This window comes from Scyliorhinus torazame, chromosome 2 (genome assembly GCF_047496885.1).
Source record: "Scyliorhinus torazame isolate Kashiwa2021f chromosome 2, sScyTor2.1, whole genome shotgun sequence".
Classification (NCBI taxonomy): Eukaryota; Metazoa; Chordata; class Chondrichthyes; order Carcharhiniformes; family Scyliorhinidae; genus Scyliorhinus; species Scyliorhinus torazame.
In genome coordinates, this window is record NC_092708.1 from 337,281,925 (window position 1) to 337,305,117 (window position 23,193).

At 47.6% G+C, this 23,193-nt stretch overlaps 1 protein-coding gene across 2 annotated transcripts in view; it reads right to left on the reverse strand.

Annotated features, from left to right (window-relative positions):
* LOC140402513 (tumor necrosis factor alpha-induced protein 2-like) overlaps window positions 1-22,658 on the reverse strand; it is a 45,655-nt gene extending 22,997 nt beyond the window's left edge. The window contains exons 1-7 of one of the 2 annotated variants that reach the window (XM_072490376.1): window positions 22,503-22,658; window positions 19,545-19,638; window positions 18,359-18,514; window positions 9,749-10,394; window positions 8,687-8,798; window positions 8,082-8,204; window positions 2,904-3,004 (exon numbers count right to left, since the gene is read on the reverse strand). In XM_072490376.1, coding sequence (XP_072346477.1) covers window positions 2,904-3,004; window positions 8,082-8,204; window positions 8,687-8,798; window positions 9,749-10,394; window positions 18,359-18,514; window positions 19,545-19,569 — 1,163 coding nt within the window. In that variant the 5' untranslated portion in view covers window positions 19,570-19,638; window positions 22,503-22,658. Of the gene's footprint in view, window positions 1-2,903; window positions 3,005-8,081; window positions 8,205-8,686; window positions 8,799-9,748; window positions 10,395-18,358; window positions 18,515-19,544; window positions 19,639-21,710; window positions 21,857-22,502 lie in introns of those variants that run through there. The other variant, XM_072490379.1, reaches the window with a different exon arrangement.
* Window positions 22,659-23,193: the final 535 nt, after the last annotated feature.

Consider the following 23,193-nt stretch of genomic DNA (forward strand, 5'->3'; position numbering starts at 1 on the left):
TGTTCTATTCTTTCACAGGAAATAACCATACAATCATGAATAAGCCACTTCCTTCCTGTTAACTGCAACCTTCAGACATTCAAGCTGCAGTTCAGAAAAATGAAAACATTCTGAGGCTGGCTACTTGCTGTGTCTTTACCGCAGCTTTCACAAAATTATAGCTTTGTAGCTGAAACATTGCTTTGCCATCACATTTCCTTCAAACGCATCTGTTTTCTATTATAGGAAGCCAAGGAAAATAATGTTTTATCCCAATAGTTTCCATCCAAGAATTCTTGGCTGTATGAAATTAGGAAGGGGGAAAGGAATATATCCCTTCTTTAGTGGGATGAAATGGTGGCCTGACGACAGCATCCATTTATCAAATTTAAGGTGTAAAAAGTTGGAGAGCTGGAACATCAAAATGGAAGAGTTTGAGATTGTGCAGTTCCATCAATTAAGTTTTTAAGTCACTCAGGGACTCATAGGCCACTGGTAATTTTTCCCAGCCTGGCCGGGTCCATGTTCCACATATGTAAAAAATGTGAGAGGTTGCAGTTCCTCTTCCATTATTGGAAGGACTTGTGCCTAATTTCTGGCAACTTTTCTGTCCTATTATCCTGATCTTTGGCCACCCAGTGCAGAATGGAGTGGACAAATCAGAGGACCTCCTCATGGATATGTTCTTGGGACTGGCCAAGGTAGCCATTGTATCACTTAATCCATGCAGGAACTGATCCAGCGTGACAGGTCATTGACTTGCTCGATTGGTGAAGAACATCCACCAAACACCAAGACATTGTAAGGACCAAAATTCCAAGGGGAAGAAGACCAATGTCTCAGGCAGAAATTAGCCTGACCCAAAAGAGAAATTCCATGAAAAACCCAGAAAATCTTCACACATCCAACTAAATTCCAGAACAGTGGGATAAAACAAAGTCAGCTTTACTAGATTCCTATACCCAGGCCATTGGGTGTGGGTATTATCATCACCAGAAATGGTTTGATGTGCAAATAAGTGACCTCCTGGAACAAAAATGAATAGCCCTCATTGCCTGGCAGAACAACCCAAGAAGGCAGCATTTCAACAACTCAAAGCTGATGTTAAAAGATAACGGCGTTGAGAAGAGAAAGCCAGGACATCCAACAATATGCTGATCATCTGTCATGTAAAGTTTTTTTTGAAGTCACCAAGGTCAAATGGAGAAAATCCCCTTTGCTCATAGGGTGGTGGTCCAGCGATGCTGGAAAGAATAGTTTGACCAACTCCTCAACTGTAAATCCGCAGTGACAGCTGGTACTCTCCAGGCTATACCCTGGTAACCTGTGATAGAATCCTTGGGTGAACTACCATTGATGGGAGAACTGCATCAAGTAATCAAACGCTTGGAAAACAACCAAGTCGACAGTCCTGACTGTATTCTAGTGGAGGTCTTCAAAGCTGGCAGATTTTTGTTCTCATCAAGTCCCAATGCTTTTATTCTATGGATTTGGGAGGAAAATTAATTCCCCCCTCCCCTGACTTCAGGAATTCAACAATTCAAGAAGGAAGATGGATCATGCAGCGGAAATTGAGATATTTTCCTTTTGACCATAGCAGGGAAAATCATGAGACACAGTCTCCCGAATCATCTACTTCCAATAGCTGGCACAGCGTTCCTTCAGAACTTATAGGGGAACTTCAATTGTCTGTTGCCAGACAAATTCAAGAAAAATGCTGAGAACAGCACCATTGCATTCCTCAACCTGACCGAAGCATTTGACTCAGTAAATCACCAGGCTCTGTGAATTGTGCTCCAAATTTGGATGTCCAAGAAACCTCATTGCTACCTTGCAATTGCTTCATGCTGATATGACTGCAATTGTCTCGAGTGGGAGATCTGAAACTGACAGCTTCAAGATCAGGACCCGGGTCAGGTAAGGCTGTGTGATAGCCCACATATAATTCACAGTCTACGTGACAGTAGATACTTTCCCCTGCTCTTTGGTGTCGGGATCAAATACCAACTAGATGGAAAACTCCATAAGCTTAGTTGCCTTTGTACCAAAACTGAACTGACCACCAGAAATACACATTGTCTACAGTTTGTGGAAACTGCAGTGTGATGTCTACTCTGCACCAGATTTGCAAGGCCCTCTCGATCTCTTCAGTTCTCCATAGAAAAAAACCCAGTCTGTCCTTATAGGTTGCCAAAATAAAATTCACATATCAACCCATATGTGTTGAAGGAGAGACTCTAGAATATGTTGAGCAGTTCCTAGACCTCCCCTCTCTCAAAGGCCACCAATGATGAGCAGATCCAATACCGGATCAGAGCACAGCCATCTACAAACTACAGCAGCAAGTGTTTGACAACAAAGCCTTTAGCGACTTTACTTTATTACTTTACTCTCTGTAAAAGGTAAAGTCGACATAGTCCCAGATGACCATTGGCTGCTTTCCCCTTTGAGGGGGAGAGCTGATTGGTGGTGATTTAACCTGAGGATCACCACACCTCCGGTGAGGGGCAAGGTTGAGAAGGCGGGGCCTTCATGAATCATAGAATTTACAGTGCAGAAGGAGCCCATCGAGTGAGCCCATCGAGTCTGCACCGGCTCTTGGAAGAACATCCTACCTAAGCACCCGGCGGAAACCCACGCAGACACGGAGAGAATGTGCAGACTCCGCACAGACAGTGACCCAGCCGGGAATCGAACCTGGGACCCTGGCGCTGTGAAGCAACTGTGCTAACCACCGTGCTGCTGTGTAGGTACCGGAATTGAACCTGCACTGTTGGCCTTTTTCTGCATCACAAACCAATGATCGAGCCAACTGAGTTAAACCGGCCCCATCTGGGGTTTTGGGACAACCTCTGTGCTATGATATAAATAGCATTAAGTTAATAACCTCTAACATTATCTACATTTCACAGCCTTTACAGTACCTTTCCAGGAAGTAATTTGTTTCCTCAAGCATGATGCTTAGTGCTCGGTCACCGAGTTCACAAGTGAGATTTCCGGTGTTGCGAACGGCTCCGTTAATTATCTGACAGATAAGAGAAACATATTTTGCAAACTCTTGGTGAGTAAAAAGTAGGAAAAGCTTTAGTCCCTCAGAACCAGTAAATCAACGTGATAAAATCGTCATGGTTTGATAAAATTTAAACAGAAAGACAGCCCAGTCTGGGAATAGATAAATATCGAAGGAATGAAGGTGCAAGTTACTCAAAATACTGATTTGTAAAAATGAATTTCTACAATACTGTAAACTGCATTTGTAAATAGAAAGAAAATGACTCGATACCGATTTTTTTTTCTTTCTTTTTACAGCTGATTTTCAGATTACTGAATCAAAAAGCTTTTCTTTCAAAGCTGGGAACAAGGTTGGAATCTGTTCAAAATGATTTTAAGGCATCAGTGCTGACTAATTAGTTTGAATAGTTATCTCCACTCAGTTTCTGATGAGCAGCAGATTATAGTATAAAAGACCTCAATCCAGAGCACCAACTGGGGACTGAAGCGACAATCTGACCACAAGTCTCAAAAATAACTGCTATGCAAACAGAAGTGCTACACTCATAGGGCACTGTTTGGGGTTAGGTGTGTTGTTAGGAAAGGGCAATGGGAGTTTTGCTCTCCTTCTGCTCATATTGTGCTTGGCATGGGATTGCTTGGTGTCAAGCCAGAAAGTTTCATTCTCCAGCACTGCCATTCCTCACCGTGAGGACAGTTACTCCCTATTCCAAACAAAAGCAGATTGAGGTATAAATCATTACACATTTATTATCCATAGAATCTCTACAGTGCAGAAGAAGGCCATTAAGCCCATTGAGTCAGCACTGACCCTCTGAAAGACTACTTTACCCAAGCTCACTCTACCCCCCCCCCCCCCCCCCCCCCCCAACCATTAACCCCTTAATCTAACCTACACATCTTTTTGGACACTAAGGGGAAATTTAGCATGGCCAATCCACCTAACCTGCACATCTTTGGACTGTGGGAGGAAACCAGAGGAAACCCCCGCAGATATGGGGAGAATGTGCAAATTCCACACAGACGGTCACCCAAGGTTGGATTGAACCCGGGTTTCAGGCGCTTGGAGACAGCAGTGCTAGACCCTGTGCCACCGTGCCGCCCCAATACAATATTGAAAGAAGCACGTTGCATCTTCTGAAGCAATGGTGGAATTTACAGAAAGGGAGTCCTGCCATTGTTTCCAATCCTCATCGCTATACCTCAATTTCCTTTTGCCCTGTTTGGTTTAAAGCTAATGGTTTTGGAGGACCAGTGGGAACCTCCCTTTTCATGGGAGGCCTATGGCTATTTCAGTTCAATCAGGCACTTAGCTGTCTACCTTTTCAACCTCGCACTGAGTTAAGGCCCCAGTGTGGGGGAAATCCCAGTCCCGAGAGCTGACAGTGAATCAGAGGCCAGCAGCTCTGCAGTTTTGGCAGCACCATTGGAAGTAATGGCCCCTGCCAATATTGCTCTGGGGCCGATGCAGAGGATCGGTAATTAATCCTCCAGAGCCAGGTCAGTGGGGTGGGATGGGATTCCCATGAAGGGGGTGCAGGGAGGCAGATTGACAACAAAGGTTGGGGGAGTCTTCCTGTGGGACCTCCTTTCCTGAGCCCCCAATCAGACAGTGTTTGAGAATGAGGGACCCCCCCCCCACCCCCCAGACCATGGAGAGAGGGGGGTGCAAATGGGGAGGGAGTTTGGTGGTGTCCCTGGATGACAAATCCCCTGCTCGCCAATTAGCTAAATTGCAACAGCAGCAGGATGAGGCCTTTGATGTGGCCATTTAAGGGCCTCATTTGGTTTCTGGGTAGGAAGGTTGCCTGCAAGAGGCAAAAAGGTAGTGGCACAATCCCCACCCTGAATACTGCTGCCTGATTACACAATCCTCCCTGTCTCCCAACTCATACCCAGGGGCAGGGCATTAAATTTCACCCAATGTGTTTAAGAGAAATAAAACCTGGACATCGTAGTGACGACGCCACAATGGAAAACGTATTTAACTGGAAGTTGTTAAAATCAGATTTGTGCAGAAATAACACTCTGGTTTCTGCATCAGTCTTGCTACCCTAAATTTCCTATTGACTTCTTGATGAATTTGTGACGGTAGGTCATACTTGACCAATCTGATTGTATTTTTTGTTTTAGAAAATATTTTATTAAGGCATTTATAATTTTAACAGTTTTAAGCAGAAAAATCCAAGAAAGATAAACCCCCCCACCCCCCCCAAACAGAGCCCAACCAACATGATCCATATAAACACTCCGTCTCACGGCCCTCCCTTCATTCATTTTCCTCCCCTTATTCGTCACTTCCATGCCTCCCCCTTTCCCCCCCCCCTCCATCTCCACCCCCCTCCATCTCCACCCCGCCCCCGCCCCCCCCGCTTTGCTGACAGACTAATTTTAATTTTCCTTAAAGAAGGTCGATGAATGGCTGCCACCTCCGAGCGAATCCCTGTAAGGAACACCTTAAGGCAAATTTGATTTTCTCCAACCTGAGGAACCCCGCCATGTTGCTTACCCAAACCCCTGACTTAGGAGGCTCCGAGTCCCTCCACCCCAGCAGAATCCGTCTACGGGCCACCAGGGAAGCAAAGGCCAAAAGGTTGTAAACCTACTTATGACCTGCTTACCCTGGATCTACCGGCCTCCCGAGACTGCAACTTGACGCCAATCAGCGCTCGTCCACACAAACGCGGACCAGGCTGAACAGCATCCCGGGGGTATCCTGGGCTATCGGAGACCACTGGGTGGTCACGGTCAGTGCAGAGTGGCTCCCTGGCCCTCATCCTGATACCTGGGCACTACCACGCTAGCACTGCCAAGCCAGAAGGAGCACTGCCTGGGTGCAAGGGTGCCCAAGTGCCAGGGTGGCACTGCCAATGGTCAGGGGCGAGGGGGGCCATGCCAATGAAATGAGGGCAGGGGGGGGGGGTTTGAAGGGTGGGGGAGTGCAGGGCAGGTAAGTAGGGGCCTCCAGAAGGTTGGGGGTTGATAGGTGGGTATCCTAGTTGGGAGGGGGTGCTGTAAGGGGCTTGAAGAGGGGGATCCCCAGGGACCCCATAGCGGGGTGTTCTCACTTGAGGGGGGGTTGGGGTAGTGTCCATGTGTGTGGGGGGCGACATTGGAGATTGGGACACCCTTTCGGAATGGTGTCCCGATCTCTGAGTTCAGCTCCACTAAAAAATTCTAAGGGTTGGATTCCTCCGCCCTGCCCTCTGCAAGAACTCCCACGGGTGAGCCCCAAACAATGAAGAAGTCCATGACCTTGGGTGGGTTTCTCCGGTTGTCGGGATGACGTGGCTGGAGAATCCCACCCTAAATGGCGGCTAAACCGGTGAGAAACCCTCCAGGGCCCAAACAAGTGACTTAAGTGTAATTGAATAGTGGTGGGGAACTCGCCGGAAGAGCCGGCGGGAAACTCCCTGAAAAACCCGTCACAAATTAACTTAGAAATTTTTGGGGAAAATTACGCCCTTAGACAATGGAATAGAAAGCCTTATATTCAGTAATGATAATAAAAACAGAGAATACTGGATAAACTCAACAGCATCTGGTGAGAGAGATACAGAGTTAATGGGCGGACCTAATGGCCTTGTCATGCCCAACGTGGTACGCAACAAATTCTCTCGCGAGATTTACTTTTTAAAATAAATTTAGAGAACCCAATTCTTTTTTCCAATTAAGGGGCAATTTAGCGTGGCCAATTCACCTCCGCTGCACATCTTTGGGTTATGGGAGTGAGACCCACGCAGACATGGGGAGAATGTGCGAACTCTACTCGGACAGTGACCCAGGGCCGGGATCAAACCCTGGTCCTCGGCGCCGTGAGGCAGCAGTGCTAACCACTGTGCCACCCTGCCACCCCATTCTTAAATGTTAAGTACAATGTTTATTGCTGTATATGGTGCCTCAGTTGCTCTGTTAAGTGGGTAAGAAAAGCTTGCTAACTTGGAACAACTTGTGTCCAATAACACTGAACAAAAATAAATTGTAATTTGTCCTGTACTGTACATGTTCAGAAGAATACCTAGACATTGACTTGCACTGCCTCCCCTCGCTCACGAGTTTTATGATGCTCGTTATGCCTAAGGAGATCTAATGGGATCTCGCAAGGCATCGTGATCTGGATCTCCAGACAGACAAATTTAAATGAGTCATTATGCTAATTTCAATGTGTCTGTGCCAAATTATCCTGGAGTCCAGGAACGAACGGCCTCCCCAGCGAGGCCTAGACCGGGCTCCAATTTGCACTGGTCCACACAAACCTGGATCAGTCATACCGGTGCCAGGGTTGGCGGGGGGGGGGGGGGTGCTCCCAGGCAATTGGAGACCCCTGGGTGGTCAGGGACAGGGCAAGGTGGCAGCTTGGAACCTGGACACTTCTAGGCTGGCACAGCCAAGGTACATGAGTGACACTGCCAGGATGGCAATGCCAAGGTGGCAATGCCAGGGTGCCCGGGAGTCAGGGTAGCACTGCTAATGACCAGGATGGCATTGTCATGCCCATGAAAGGGGGGTTGAAGGGGTATGAAGGGTGGGGGTGTGATGGGCAGGTGTGAAGGGGCCTCCAAAATGTTGGAGGGGGTGAAGGGTTGGGGTTCTGAAAGGGGGGGGGTCCGGAAGAAGGCATGGGGAGGCCTGAAAAGATGGGGCCTTCAGTGACCCCATGCGGGGTGTTCTCACTTGGAGGGGGGGGGGGGGGGGTGTGTGGGGAAATGCTCATGTGGATGGGGGTTGACATTGCCCACGGGTGGAGGATATGGGGAACCCTCAAGCTCACTTAGAGATCAAAATGACGCTCCGATCTCTGAGGAGCCGGTCTCGCTGACGAGTTCAGCTCCCTGTTGCTGAAAGAATATCCCTCAAGTGCCAGTACACCCGGTCCCCATTTGTGGAGACCAGTACTAACTAGTCTCCAAGATGAGGGAGTTAGATCCTGTGTCTTGGGTAACTTCGGCGAATGCAAATTAAAGTGCGCCTGACTGCAACATTTTAATATGCAGATTAGCCGGATCTGGGTCCCGCCCATTATTTCACAACAGTGAAATGGAAGAGAAATAGGCATGCCCTATTTTGGAAATTAATTCTAATTTAGGTACCTGAATTATGTCAATAGGTAACTCGCTGTGGTAACAGTCATTTATCACCAAAGGCTCCTCGTCACTACTCCAATTCTCTTCTTCCACACGCAGACCGTTAATCATGTGCTTTCTCGCATCCGACTAAAATGCAGAAATGAAAAAAAAAACCATTACCCTTATAATTCATAGAATTTGCAGTGCAGAAGGAGGCCACTCGGCCAATCGAGTCTGCACCGGCTCCTGGAAATAGCACCCTACCCAAGGTCAACACCTCCACCCTATCCCCACAACCCAGTTACCCCACCCAACAGTAAGGGCCATTTTGGACACTAAGGGCAATTTATCACGGCCAATCCACCTAAGGTGCACATCTTTGGACTGTGGGAGGAAACCAGAGCACCCGGAGGAAACCCACGCACACATGGGGAGAACGTGCAGACTCCGCACAGACAGTGACCCAAGCCGGGAATCGAACCTGGGACCCTGGAGCTGTGAAGCAATTGTGCTAACCACCATGCTACCGTGCTGCCCACTAATGGCCACCAAGGACTAAGAGTCACCATAATGTTACTCTGAAGTATTTTTTGAACTTATTTCAAAATGAGTAAGTGATCATCATTTACCTGTAAAGCAGAAAGGTACTCATTTTTCAAATTACTGATCGTCCTTTCTGGGAGCAGGGTGTTCAACAGTTGCTGTCTTGCATCTTCAGAAGGTAGGAGAGCAACCATTATGCTAAACAAGTAAACAGAAATGATCGAATTCACTAATCTGATGTGATCCACAAGACTCGCTTGTAATAAACATGAAATTAAATCCGTCTTTCAATTTTTTGTTTTCCATTCTTTTAATACCCTAGACGCCATTGATGGAAATAACTCCAGCAAACATACAGGGCAAAATTTTAAGCCCTCTCTGTGATATGCTTGGTGGCAGGGGGCATTTAATTGGGCGGGGCCCCAGCCATCTTCCTGCCTCTGCCCTGAGTAAGTCCGTAATGGGAAGGCCTTCCTGCCTCGCCGCCAATAAGTCCCTTAAGTGTGAAAGTAATGCCTGCTTAAGAGCCTTGTCCTACTGCCACAGGTATTCAACCAGCGGTGGGCCGGGATACCGCCATGTAGGAACCTTGAAACATAAACGCTGTTCGCTGTTGGGGTTACTTTGGGGGGGGGGGGGGGCTTCTGGGGCCGGCCAATAATGAGCAGCATTTTGCGTAATGGAATTGTCGGCCGTCCAGTCTCACTTATGTTTCTCCACCGAGAGATCCAGGCAGCCTGGAATACTAAACAATGTAAGGTGCTTCTTCATAAGGAAGGCAGAAAAACAAGAGGATAGGCTTAAACGCATAAAAGATGCTGGTTGCACAGGGGTACTTACAGGAACTGTATTGACAGGGAATTTATATATAAGTATTCATAAGGAGAACAAGAAAGGGGAAAAGCAATTTACTGAAAATGTGCAAGGAGAAATCAAGGTAGTTAAAAATTCAAAATGAGAAATCTAGGTCAGTGATCAAAGTTCAGGCTGAGTGATGGAAAAATGTTGCTGCTTCACAACTCTTCTTTTCTTTATCTTTCTTTGGTGCACAAAGGGATGGGAAAATGAGAATTTTCTGACGTGAACAGTCATATAGATTTGCCATGGTTAAGGTAATAATATTGCAAGCTCAAAGCCATGTGACTTACTCTGGATAACAATTGTAAATCCAGTACAGAAGTGGATGAACTTCTTTTTCTTTAAGTCCATTTTCTGCGAACAATACGATGTGGGAAGAAACTTTTTTATGATAGCATTCAGCATACTTTGCACTTATGTTATATCCCGGGAGGTAACATGGTTTAATACACTTCACAATGGTGTCAAAATCCGCTTTGAGTTGGCTACGAAGCTGCGTTAAACAATGTGTGAGCCATTCAACTTTGTTGTCATCAGACCTAGTGGGGAATTCACCTATTCTTTCGTTCACAGAGTCCTGTAAAACGCTCAGCCATTTCGTGTCCCATTGTCTTGGCCTGGCCTCTGGAATACTTCCTGATTTTTCCTTTTCCTCCAGGTACGTTTGATCTGCTTTTCCTTCTTGGATTTTCACTTGCACTGCCTCTTTCAAGAGGTTTGGATATTCTTTGGAAATGTTCATTGATTCTTTCACCACTGTGAAAATTTCAGCACCAAGGAGCTCATACAGTGAATCGATTTCTGTCTTCTGCTTTTTGTTGCTTTCTTCATTTGTGCCTGTTGCATTATTAGTGAACAGCTCATATTCTAACTTGATGAGATGCTGGTCAGCCTTAAAATATCTTTTTTGTTCAATAAGTTCTTTGATGTCTTTTTCTAGGCAGAAGAAAGTTGTTATTAGTATTCAGCTGAGATATGCCAATATTTCTGCTTGGATGTTAATTGAAAATGGTCCGATTTATAAAAGAAAGTTGATAACTAAAACTAGTTTCCAGTTAACGTTTTGATTGCGATCAGAATCGTCACTGCATAAATATTTACCAACTTCAAATGCTACTAATTTTCGGGGTTCTGTGTCAGTTTGAACTAACATTTAGGATTTTACCATGTCTATCTTTGTAAATAGTTAAACAGCAGGACTCATTGTTGCAATAGCTCAAATTGCTAGTCCTGTGAGAAGAATGTCTTGTTAAAGGCCTGGGGCGTCATTCTCCGACCCCCCGCCGGGTCGGAGAATGGCCGTTGGCTGCCGTGAATCCCGCCCCCGCCGAAGTCTCCGCTCCCGGAGATTGGGCGGGGGCGGGAATCGGGCCGCGCCGGTTGGCGGGACCCCCCGCTGGATTCTCCGGCCCGGGTGGGCCGAAGTCCCGCCCAGGAATTGCCTGTCCCGCCGACGTAAATCAAACCTGGTATTTACCGGCGGGACCAGGCGGCGTGGGCGGGCTCCGGGGTCCTGGGGGGGGGGGCGCGGGGCCCACCGATCCGCGGGCGGGCCTGTGCCGTGGGGGCACTCTTTCCCTTCCGCCTCCGCTACGGCCTCCACCATGGCGGAGGCGGAAGAGACTCTCCCCACTGCGCATGCGCGGGAAACTGACAGCGGCCGCTGACGCTCCCGCGCATGCGCTGGGAAACTGACAGCGGCCGCTGACGCTCCCGCGCATGCGCCGCATTTCCGCGCCAGCTGGCGGGGAAACAAACGCCATTTCCGCCAGCTGGCGGGGCGGAAATCCCTCCGGCGTCGGCCTAGCCCCTCAATGTTGGGGCGAGGCCGCCAAAGATGCGGAGCCTTCCGCACCTTTGGGCCGGCGCGATGCCCGTCTGATTGGCGCCGGCTTTGGCGCCAGTCGGCGGACATCCCGCCGTTGGGGGAGAATTTCGCCCCTGGTGCCTGCTAGGACGATGAGTTACAGCATCCACCTTTTTTTTTAAATGTTGCCACAATTTGAGGTTTCTCTGACAGCTTGAAAGGACTAAGTAAAAGTTTGGAAAGCAGCATTTTGAGCTCAGCATGGATTCTTTATCTTGACATTTGTTAAACAGGAAACTGGGGCGAAATTCTCCTACCCACCCCGCCACATTTCTGCGCCGACCGGCCGGCGGGAGTCTCCGTAACACCGGCCGGTCAATGGGGTTTCCCATTGTGGGGCAGCCCCACGCCGTCGGGAAACCCCCGGGCGCCGGCAAAACGGAGACTCCCGCCGGCGGAGAATGACGCCCCCAGGTCTTTGAATTAAACTGCTAATGGTGAGATCTATTAGCCATATCAAGTACAACCGAGGACCCCATTTTTACAACTGAGGAATGTGGAGTCTAGATATTTTAATTAAAAGGGTTTTATACCTCAACTTCTCAAAGTTACAAAGTTTATATAAATATATTCTTCATTTTTAGAATAGACTGTTGTATTATCCGTTCATTGGTGAAGAGTTCAATATTCCCTAGTTGACTAGAACCATACTCAATTATTCAGGATTGAATCTCAATAACATTAAGCTTGGAAAATGTATCTTATCTATGCTGCAAATTTGATTTTAACCTATTTTAATACTGCTTAAACTGAAATAAGTGCATTGTTACAAGCTTTCAGCAATGTTCTTATTACTACAGTGACATCTATTCATCCTTCTGAAAATGAACAGTGTAAATGTATGTGAGGACGAGGTGGGCCTTCTGAAAAGACTGAGGGGGGAATTTTTTGCTTTGGTTTCCAGGAAGTGGTGGTGGAAGTTGTGTGAGTCCAGAAATGCGGAGTATACTGGCGGAATTTCCCGTTGCGATTTCCTCCACCCCTCGACAATGATGTAATGGGAATCCCAATGTTCAATGTTGGAATCCCCATTTGAATAAACTTAATTGTCATTATCAGACCTTTACGCCTGATGATTGCCCCCCAACCCAAACCCAAGTTGAGTTGTCCATTTAAATTGGTGTGAGGACATGTGGATGTGAATCACAAAAGGTCTCCCAAAGTGTGCACCTGGTGAACAGGATGCTGGAGGGGTTCAGGGGGCAGTGCCAAGGAGCAGGGTCGGAGGGCATTCCTTTGGGGAGTGGTATGTTGCAGTGTTATGTGGGTGAGCAGTCTGTGGGGGATTAGTTACGTGGAGGGGGTGAGGGTGAGGGGTGCTTTCTAGTTTTAATTTCTTGTAAAAGACAATCCGATCTATTAAAACTGTGCCGCCCGGCCAGCTTGACGGTGTGGAACCCGCCCCTTCATTTTTTTTGTTGGCTATGAGTCAAACGATACGGTGGGGAAATATGCCTTTGGGGCTAGCGGCTTCCTCATTGTTTTCCCCACCCACGCCTGCCTATTTGGGGGAAAATTCCACCCATTAGGTCTATTTCTTTTTAAACGTGGCAGAGTTGAGGTGAAATTTCTCCCCCTCCCCACCCCGGTATGTTTTGCTGCAGTAGAGCTGCCCCACTATTGGCTGGTGGCAAAATCTTCAATCTCGCCGACACCCATGACCGTCTCCATGCTCGCACCCTCTGCCGCCGTGGAACCTGCCACCGGGGGTGGCCATCGGTGGGGGAGATCACACTGGAAGGGCCGGAAAAGCTTGCCGTTAGTGTGACAGTAATGGCCTCAATAAGGGAGTCGGTAGATTTGCCAGTTGGAATATCTGCCTGTTCCAGGTGGTAGATGGCTTTTAAAATGCTAATAACGTACCATGGCACCTACAGAACTCCAGTTACCATTTTGGCATTGCATTCTCTCTGAAAGGGTTCACTGCAGTTGAGGCCTTAGAAAGGTCCAACCCAAGTTATTTCCATGGAACCAGGTGGAACAGGAGTTCTGCTGTGGGTGCCATGGAAATAATCTGGACCATTGATTCCATACCAGCAATTTCAACATAACCTCCCAAACTCCACTCTCAGCCTCAGGTGACCTAACTTGTTCCTTAATTCAGCAGTTTTTGATCCACTTGATGTTGGATCAGCAAGCCGTACCAAAATGCCTGTTTAGGGCCTGCAGCTTGCCAGTTTGATTTAAAAGAGGTCTGGGTTTCAAAATGGCTCCAGCCTCCTTGCCTAACAATGCAATGGGCCGCGGGTGCCAGTCGACCATCCATAGGTAAACTTTACACTAATTTATTTTGTGACTAGCCACCATTAAATATTGAAGATAGTAATAACCTGTGAAAGCAGTAAGCGCCATCATATGGGTGGCACAGTGGTTAGCACAGCTGCCTCACAGCTCCAGGGACATGGGTTCAACTCCAGCCTCGGGTAACTGTCTGTGCGGAGTCTGCACGTTCTCCTAGTGTCTGCGTGGGTTTTCTCCGGGTGCTCCGGTTTCCTCCCACAGTTGAAAGATGTGCAGGTTAGGTGAATTGGCCATGCTAAATTGCCACTTAGCAGCCAAAGGTTAGGTGGGGTTATGGGGATAGGGTGGAGGCGTGGGCTTAAGCTCTTTCAAGGGCCAGTGTGCCAAATGGCCTCCTTCTACACTATAACTTCTATGATTTGTATGAAAGGAGCAAAGTTTTAATATGATAGGTTAGGTGGAGAACTGATATTTTCCCTAATTGGCATTAGTTAAATGGAATAACCAATGTAAGTTCCACTGTCTTCCAATTTAAAAACAAGATACACTGATATTTGCTGAATCAAATTTTTTTACAGCAATGTTGATTCATAGTGTTACTGTGGTTTGTTAAACAGTCTAATTTTGTTTTAAATTATCTGAATCCACGCAGCAAAGGAATTGAAACTTTTGGTCGATGTTTCTGTTCCCTCAGCAATCGTTTTAATTGTCCTTTTACAATATTTTTTTGTTTTAGTTTAAGTGCGTATCTGAAATTGGGGCAGGAAACTAGGCCGTGAATTTCCGCCCATGTTCAGCACAAGCCCAAATAGCGACATGGACGCAGATTATCGTGAGAGTCAAAAACACGAATCCCGACGGCAAGATCTCGCTTTCATATTTTCCCCACCGTTGATGTAACGGGATTCCCTCCCTTGAATACCAGGAACCTCATTTCCATACATTAGCCTCTCGTTAGTGAACTGCTGTAACCTCCCCCAATTGCATATTCAAATGTCACCAGCGCGGTTTACAACTGCTTTATAAAAACGTGAAACATGGTGATTTCACTTGTAAGGGCTTGTTTGGAGGTGAGCACGCAGGTTGCTGATATCCACCAGGGAGTCCATGGGTGAGAGGGCACTGGAAAGCCATGGGGGGAGGGAGGTCGAACCCAGATAAGAGAGTCTTGGGTCCAAGGGGGTTGCTCTCTGGCCTGAGGGGGAAGGAAGGAGGTTTTCTTGCAGGTCCGGAGTAGGGGTGTTTCTCCGGGGTTGCTTGCATGTCCTGGACAGGAGGAGGTGCTCATGGGTCCCGGGGGGGGGGGGGGGGGGGCGCATGGTAAGTGGTTGCTTGCAGGTCTGGGGGGGGGGGCATGAGTGTGGGTTCATGGTGAGAGGCAGCGTTGAGTGTGGATTCAAGTGGAGTGGAGTGTGGAGTTGAGTGTGGGTCTGGGTGGGTTGAATGGACACCTGAGAGGGAACCAGATCCTGGGAGTGTTATATATGGGTTATTGCAGTTGTGTGCACTGTCTCTTTAAGGATTGAGTCACGATGGCATGTGTGACATCATCGGCTCCTTGACGGGTTTTTGCCCTCAGTTTAGCATCAGCCTTTGTGCAGTGAAGATCTAGTTAATAAACCTCTGTTAATGTTGCCTTCAACTCATGTGCATTAGCCATCTATTTCTTTTGTACTGTTAGCCTAAAGATACAACAGTTTACAGAAAGAAGACTGGCGACGAGGAATAGTTCAGGGAAAAAATATTTTCAGAAGAAAGAGAAAAAGCCGAACTTCAATGGTTGATATAGAAGAGTTGCGCCGCATCAATAGATAAGTTAACCATGTAGATTAACAGATAAGTTAACCAAGTAGATTAACAGAAGGTCATAAATCGTACCTGGCAGCGGAAACAGGAAGGATTTTGGGCAAATAATTCAAAGGATGGCCCCTTACCGATTTTAAACTGGCAATCTGAGGAGTTCAGGCTGAAAAGCTCATCATATGCGACACAGTAGTAGAGCGGGGCATAGAACAAACGATTCTCACAGCTTGTGATGCGAGTCAAAGCTGGTACAAATTGGTAATCCTTTGTTATTTAACTAGGCCATTAATTTAAGGGAAGTTGGAAGAGCATTCCGATACAGTTAAAAATGGCAGGAAGGTTTGGCGCGATGGACTCATTTGCTGTTGACTCAGAGAACTGAAAATTCTACTCCGAAAGATTCCATTATTATATTCTAGCCAATAAGATTTCAGAAGATACAAAGGTCCTCCTCCATTCCTAAATACAACTGAAAACAAAACTTTCAATTTGTTAAGAAGCTTGGTTCAGCCTGGGAAACCAGGGGTAAGATGTATCAAGAATTGGTTGAAGTATTAGAAGACCATTATGCACCAAAGCCATTGATTATTGTGAAGAGGTTTCGATTTTATCAAAGGAACCGGTTAGAATAGGAAAATTTTGCACAAGTTTGTTGCATCCCTCAAATGAATTGTACAGTTTTGTGAATTTGACGACGCGTTAGAGGACACAATTAGAGATTGTTTGGTGTGTGGTTTGAAAAATGCGACCATTCAGGGAAGATTATTAAAGGAACAAAATCTAAGTCTGAAGACTGCATTAGATATTGGTATTTCAATGGAGTTTGCAGCTAAGGAGGCTTCTCAGCTTGGATCAAGCACAAGAATCCAAAAACTGGCTGCTGGTCAGAGGAAATCTACCCAGCAACAGATGCGTCATCGCTGTGTAAAAACAGGCCATTCACAGGCTGATTGTTGGAGAAAGGACAGCCAATGTTAAAATTGAGGCAGAACTGGCTACACAACAAGAGCTTGCTGGAGTAAAATAACTTCTTCAGAGATGAACACTCAAAGGAAGACACAGAATGCATTTAAAGGAAGAAACAAAACAAATTCAACAAAGAAAATTCACAATGTGGAAGAAAAGAACAAAACAACGGAGTATAGCTGCAGCACTTCATTCTGATGAAGAACTGAAACTGAACGTACTCTCAGTCCAGTATGGTTCACACCGTTTTTGGGTAGTTCCAAAACTGAATGGACAGCCTTTCAAATGGAGGTCGATATGGGGACTGCAGTCTCCCTAATTCCTGAGGCCATCTATGAACAGAAACACCTGCCTTTGAAGCCAGCAGATGTGATCTTGAGGACCCATACTGAGAGGTTACATCACAGTCATGTTTGAGCCAAGTGGACAAACTGCAGAGCTAACACTCCATGTGGTGCAAGGAAGCTTGCCATCTCTCTTTCGCTGCTCTTGGCTGAAAGGATTAAACTGGAATTTTGTAATCCGTTTAGTTGATTCAAATTCAGACTTTTAAAAAATAAATTTAGAGTACCCAATTCATTTTTTCCAATTAAGGGGCAATTTAGCGTGGCCAATCCACCTAGCCTGCACATCTTTGGGTTGTGGGGGCGAAACCCACACAAACACTGGGAGAATGTGCAAACTCCACACGGACAGTGACCCAGAGCTGGGACCGAACCTGGGACCTCAGCGCTGTGAGGTTGCAGGTCTAACCCACTGCGCCACCGTGCTGCCCCCAACGTCAGACTTACATTATTGAATTTGTCTGAAGGGGCAGCACGGTAGCATTGTGGATAGCACAATTGCTTCACAGCTCCAGGATCCCAGGTTAGATTCCGGCTTGGGTCACTGTCTGTGTGGAGTCTGCACATCCTCCCCGTGTGTGCGTGGGTTTCCTCCGGGTGCTCCGGTTTCCTCCCACAGTCCAAAGATGTGCAGGTTAGGTGGATTGGCCATGATAAAATTGCCCTTAGTGTCCAAAATTGCCCTTAGTGTTATGTGGGGTTACTGGGTTGTGGGGATAGGGTGGAGGTGTTGACCTTGGGTAGGGTGCTCTTTCCAAGAGCCGGTGCAGACTCGATGGGCCGAATGGCCTCCTTCTTCACTGCAAATTCTATGATATCTATGATATATGCGGTTGTGGAACCCACCTCTTCATTCACTTGAGGAAGGAGCTGCGCTCTGAAAGCTTGTGATTCGAAACAAACCTGGTGGACTTCAACCTGGTGTTGGAAGACTTCTTACTGTATCTAAGACATGTATTTGATAGTTAGGGTCTACACCAAGCACCTAAAAAGATGAAGTTACGGTGGCACATAGCGTAGTGGTTAGCACTGGGACTACAGTGCTGAGGACCCGGGTTTGAATCCTGGCCGTGGGTCACAGTCGGTGTGGAGTTTGCACATTCTCCCCCACAACCCAAAGATGTGCAAGTTAGGTAGATTGGCCACGCTAAATTGCCCCTTAATTGGAAAAAAGAAAATAATTGGGTGCTTTAAATTGAAAAAAACAAAGATGGAAGTTATTATGGCGGCTCCACGGCCAACGAATGTCACTCAACTTAGGTGATTCCTAGGGTTAATCGACTACTATGGCAAATTTGTCCAGAGTCTGGCAACCCGATAGAAACTATTACATATGGTTGCATGTAAAACAGGCATGGCAATGGACACCTGAATGCAAAAAAGCATATCAATTTGCAAAAGTAGCACTGAAGAAGTCAAAGGTATTGATACATTTCAACCCAAATTTACCATTACAACTTGCTGTACAGTGTTAGAGCGGTGATGTGAAATGGTAAGTTTCCACCCATAACATAATTCCAAATACTTCACAGCAATCATGCATTCCAATCTTTCTTAATTGTTTGGAAGATGGCGACCTACCTTTGATATCCTGGACATCCACAACTTTAAAGCTTTAATACCCCCAAAGGTATTTTCAATAGTAAGCCTTTCTTTACATGTTAATTAAGGAAACCTACCTGATAGCAGTTTCACTGAATGCCAGTTATCGCCATTGATTTCTAAGATATTCACAATGTTGTCTCCTGAATTCAAGTCTGATTTTGGATTTTTGTTTGAAGGGTCAGCTTTCTGTGGTGACAGGTGGCTCTTGGCAACAACCTTATTACCTGTCCCTGTAATATGTGCAAATTTCATAAGGCTTAAATTAAAACTACTGGTTGTCTTTACAATACATGACATTTCAAAATGCAACAGTAATATTATAATTGATCATAAAGTGGGGAGTAGGAGAGGCGGAAAGGGATAACTAGTGGCTTTCAAACTTCTGTTTGGGCTGGGATCATCGTGAGTATTACAAATCTGAGCTAACTACCACTTTATATTTATTTCCTTTTAAAAATACCTGCACATATGTTGATGCACCCAAGCCATTATCATAGTGAGATACCCTCAATTACGACTCAGGAGAGGAGTTCGATAATACAGAGGCTTTAACAACCAGAAAACCAGACAGCTGCCAGGAAGTGTGCTCGCTGCACGCTGCCTACTGAACGTAACCTTATATACAGCTTCCTGGGGGCGGAGCCAGAGGCGGAGTCCCCCAGGGTTCCAAACCCGGTGTTAAAGGGGCCTACGCATTAAGGGTACATATGTATACAGATCTCATTCCCCACACATAGCCTAGAAACCATCAGACAGAAAGAGAGATAGACGGACCTAGCAAAAACAGGTTTTTCAACCTTGGGGACAAAACTTAAAATCTTGTCAATCAAGTATTCTAAACAATCAAATCTTGTCAATAACAAAACAAGGACACTTGGTTTTACATTTTCTTTGCAAAAGAAACTAAATTTATGTGCTGTGGATAGACATGCAAAGTATATTCAGAATTAAGCAAGGGAATACTGTTTAAGATTATGCCAGTTGCAGTTAGATAAGAATAGTGTATATAATAACCATTAACCTTGGTTTGACAAACACAAGAAAGATCACATTGCGATCGGGCACCATCTGTTAACAATACTCCACTCGTAAATTGCTTTTCTTGCTGAATGAAGAAATACATGGAACCTCCCGAGCATTGACTATTTTTGTTACTACTCGAGGAACAACAGGAGGGTTGTTATAATAACAATATTTAGGTCTTTAACATGCTTCACATTCATTTGTAAGGAGAAAGGGTCTTTAATGTCAAAAGCTTACCTAAAAGCCTCTTAATTTTCTTCATGATTCTAACCAGTGGTAGCCAGATGTTTCTGAATTTGGTTCAGGCTCAGTCTTTTACTTTACTATAAGCCTGAATGACAATGACACAGAAAATAAGTGCTTTCCTGGAATGAATTCAAACATCATTGGCAGTTTTTCTGGCTGGTCAATTTCTTTAAGCATATTAAAATGAACAGCAAAAAGAGTTCCGGCGATATGAAGATCATGGGCGACATTCTCCGACCCTCCCGCCGGGTCGGAGAATCGCCGGGGGCTGGCGTGAATCCCGCCCCTGCCGGTTGCCGAAGTCTCCGGCACCGGAGATTCGTCGGGGGCGGGAATCGCGCCGCGCCGGTTGGCGGGCCCCCCCCCCCCCGCTCAATTCTCCGGCCCGGATGGGCCGAAGTCCCGCCGATAAATTGCCTGTCCCGCCGGCGTAAATTAAATCACCTACCTTACCGGCGGGACAAGGCGGCGCGGGCGGGCTCCGGAGTCCTGGGGGGGGGGGGGCGCGATCTGGCCCCGGGGGGTGCCCCCATGGTGGCCTGGCCCGCGATCGGGGCCCACCGATCCACGGGCGGGCCTGTGCCATGGGGGCACTCTTTCCCTTCAGCCTCCGCCACGGTCTCCACCATGGCGGAGGTGGAAGAGACTCACTCCACTGCACATGCGTGGGAAACTGTCGGCGGCCGCTGATGCTCCCGCGCATGCGCCGCCCAGAGATGTCATTTCCGCGCCAGCTGGTGGGGCGGAAATTCCTCCAGCGTCGGACTAGCCCCTCAATGTTGGGGCTCAGCCCCCAAAGATGCGGAGCATTCCACACCTTTGGGGTGGCGCGATGCCCGTCTGATTGGCGCCGTTTTGGGCGCCAGTCGGCGGACATAGCGCCGTTTCCAGCCAATTTCACCCCTCGGGCGAGATTCTCCGATCCCCCACCGGGTCGGAGAATCGCCGGGGGCGGGCGTGAATCCCGCCCCCGGGCGGGGCGGGAATCGCGCGCGCCAGTTGGCGGGCCTTCCTGCGCGATTCTCCGGCCCAGATGGGCCGAAGTCCCGCCGCTAAAATGCCTGTCCCACCGGCGTAGATTAAACCACCTCTCTTACCGGCGGGCAAGGCGGCGCGGGCGGGCTCCGGGGTCCTGGGGGGGGGGGGGGGGGGGCGATCTGGCCCCGGGGGGTGCCCCCACGGTGGCCTGGCCCGCGATCGGGGCACACCGATCCGCGGGCGGGTCCGTGCCGTGGGGGCACTCTTTCCCTTCCGCCTTCGCCACGGTCTTCACCATGGCGGAGGCGGAAGAGACTCCCTCCACTGCGCATGCGCGGGAATGCCGTCAGCGGCAGCTGACGCTCCCGCGCATGCGCCGCCCGGAGATGTCATTTCCGCGCCAGCTGGCGGGGCGAAAATTAGTCCCGCGCGGGCCTAGCCCCTTAACGTTGGGGCTCGGCCCCCAAAGATGCGGAGCATTCCGCACCTTTGGGGCGGCGCGATGCCCGACTGATTTGCGCCGTTTTGGGCGCTAGTCGGCGGACATCGCGCCGATACCGGAGAATTTCGCCCAATGACTGGGGTATTGCAGTCAAAGAATTATTTAAATATTTCATGATTTTTATCAATATCTGTTAAATCTGCATCCATCATATTTCAAACAAGTATCATAAGTATTTATGACAACAGCTTACAGCATGCACAACTACCCAAACACCCCAAGCGTAGAAGCACATGAAATTAGGGCTCTACGCCTCTCATTCTCCCGCTCAAACAGAGGGTGAGGCAGGTGAGAAAGTTAGAACATGTTACCTGAGCTTCATTACCACCAATCCCCTGACCCACAAACTCTCTCACTGACCCCGAATCACTCTTACTGTTCTTATTCACTCAAATTCCGATTCAGTCACTCATTCTCACTGATTAACACCATGCCACACTTCCACTCGCATGCAGATCTCCTCTGTAAAGATTTTGACCATTCTAAACCCAGTCACGTGTACAATCTTTCACCCCCGCAGACTTTCACTTAAACTTGGCCTTAGTCATTCCCTTACTCACACGCTCACTCGGGAACTTGCAGTGTCATTCACTCACTATCACAGCCACTTAGGGGGCCCATTCTCTTACCCACGTCCACATTCACTCATTTACACCCGAACTCCCTCATTTACTCACACCCTCACTCAGTTATCTTTCAGTCGGCGGCAGGTGGACGGGTAACTCTGAACCCAGGCTGGGAGGACTATGGCGTGCTGGATGGAGGGTTGCACTCCTTTCCATTTTATCTCACACTTGTTATTCGCTGTCGTGACCTCCCTGGCCGAAGCTATTCCACTCTCTTCTCCGTGTCTTATCTGGGGCCCCAGAGACAGAACAGCACACCCAGCGGAAGCACAGTATCCTCATCAGTCCCCGGAGTCAGCGCCTCAAATTCAGCAGGGACTGGCTGACTGGAGAAGAGGCAGACACCCATTAGCTTCATATATTCAGAGGGCGATATGGCTGGCACAGTGCACATTTGAATATAACAATCCCTGTTCATTTACTATTAGCCCGATTGCAAAACACAGCCGCCAGACCCTTTCTGCCATTTACCTCCAATAAGCTACACAAACTGAACAATTAGGTAAATATAACTACTTATTTGTCACTTCTTGTTAATATGCAAACGAGGTTAGAAACCTTGGGTGGATTGAGTTGAGTAAAATCAGAGGCTGCCAATGCTGTAACGTTGCAGTAATTCTGATAATGGATCTGTCTCTGAGCTGGAACATGAACTCCCCGTTTCTTCCTCCACAGATGCTGCCCAATCCTGTTCAATATTTACAGCATCTTGTTTCAGGTTAGGTTTTGTTTCTCTCTCTCTCTCGCTGGTTGTCTATCTATTTTGGGTCGGATGACCGACCCCCCCCCCCCCCCATTCCCCCAAACTGCCCGCAGATCCAGACCGTTATACATTGAACCAACCTGTGGAGGTGCGGATTGCTCCCCGGGGACCAGAGGAACGAATTGGATCAGTCCGCCTGTCCCCCAGCTCTTTACTTTCGCTGAATTTCGAAATGGACGGAAATTGACCCTGGAAAGTTGCTGCCGATTTCAGCTCTGCCTGTCTCAGTTCTACATTTATACCGACTCCACTGCAAGGGGGAGGAGCACAAATGCATTTCCCAACACTGGGAAATTACGCGGGGGGAATCAGGAGCTGCCTCTAGTGGTCCAGACAAAAGCACTCCCAGTCCCACCCCGTCACTCGAAAAATAAATATGATGTGGAGATGCCGGCGTTGGACTGGGGTGAGCACAGTAAGAAGTTTTACAACACCAGGTTACAAGTCCAACACAACAGATTATTGTCACCACCGCCATTTACTTTCCCCTTGTCTTTCTGTCCACCACATCTTGGTCAATCTCACCTATTCCTGTTCCGCTATCCAGCTCTACTGTTCCACACCTCCCCCCGCTAATAAATCTGACACCATTTCCAGTCCTCTCCAGCATTGACAAAGAGTCTTCCTGGAATGAAAACCAGGGCACAGCAAGGCCATTGGGGTGTGAGATGGCCATTCAATCCGTGCCATCCCCTCCAAATTATTCTCCCTTAACGCATTTCTTCAGTTTCTATTTGTGCGTTATTGATCCGGGTGGTTATTTTTGGATGG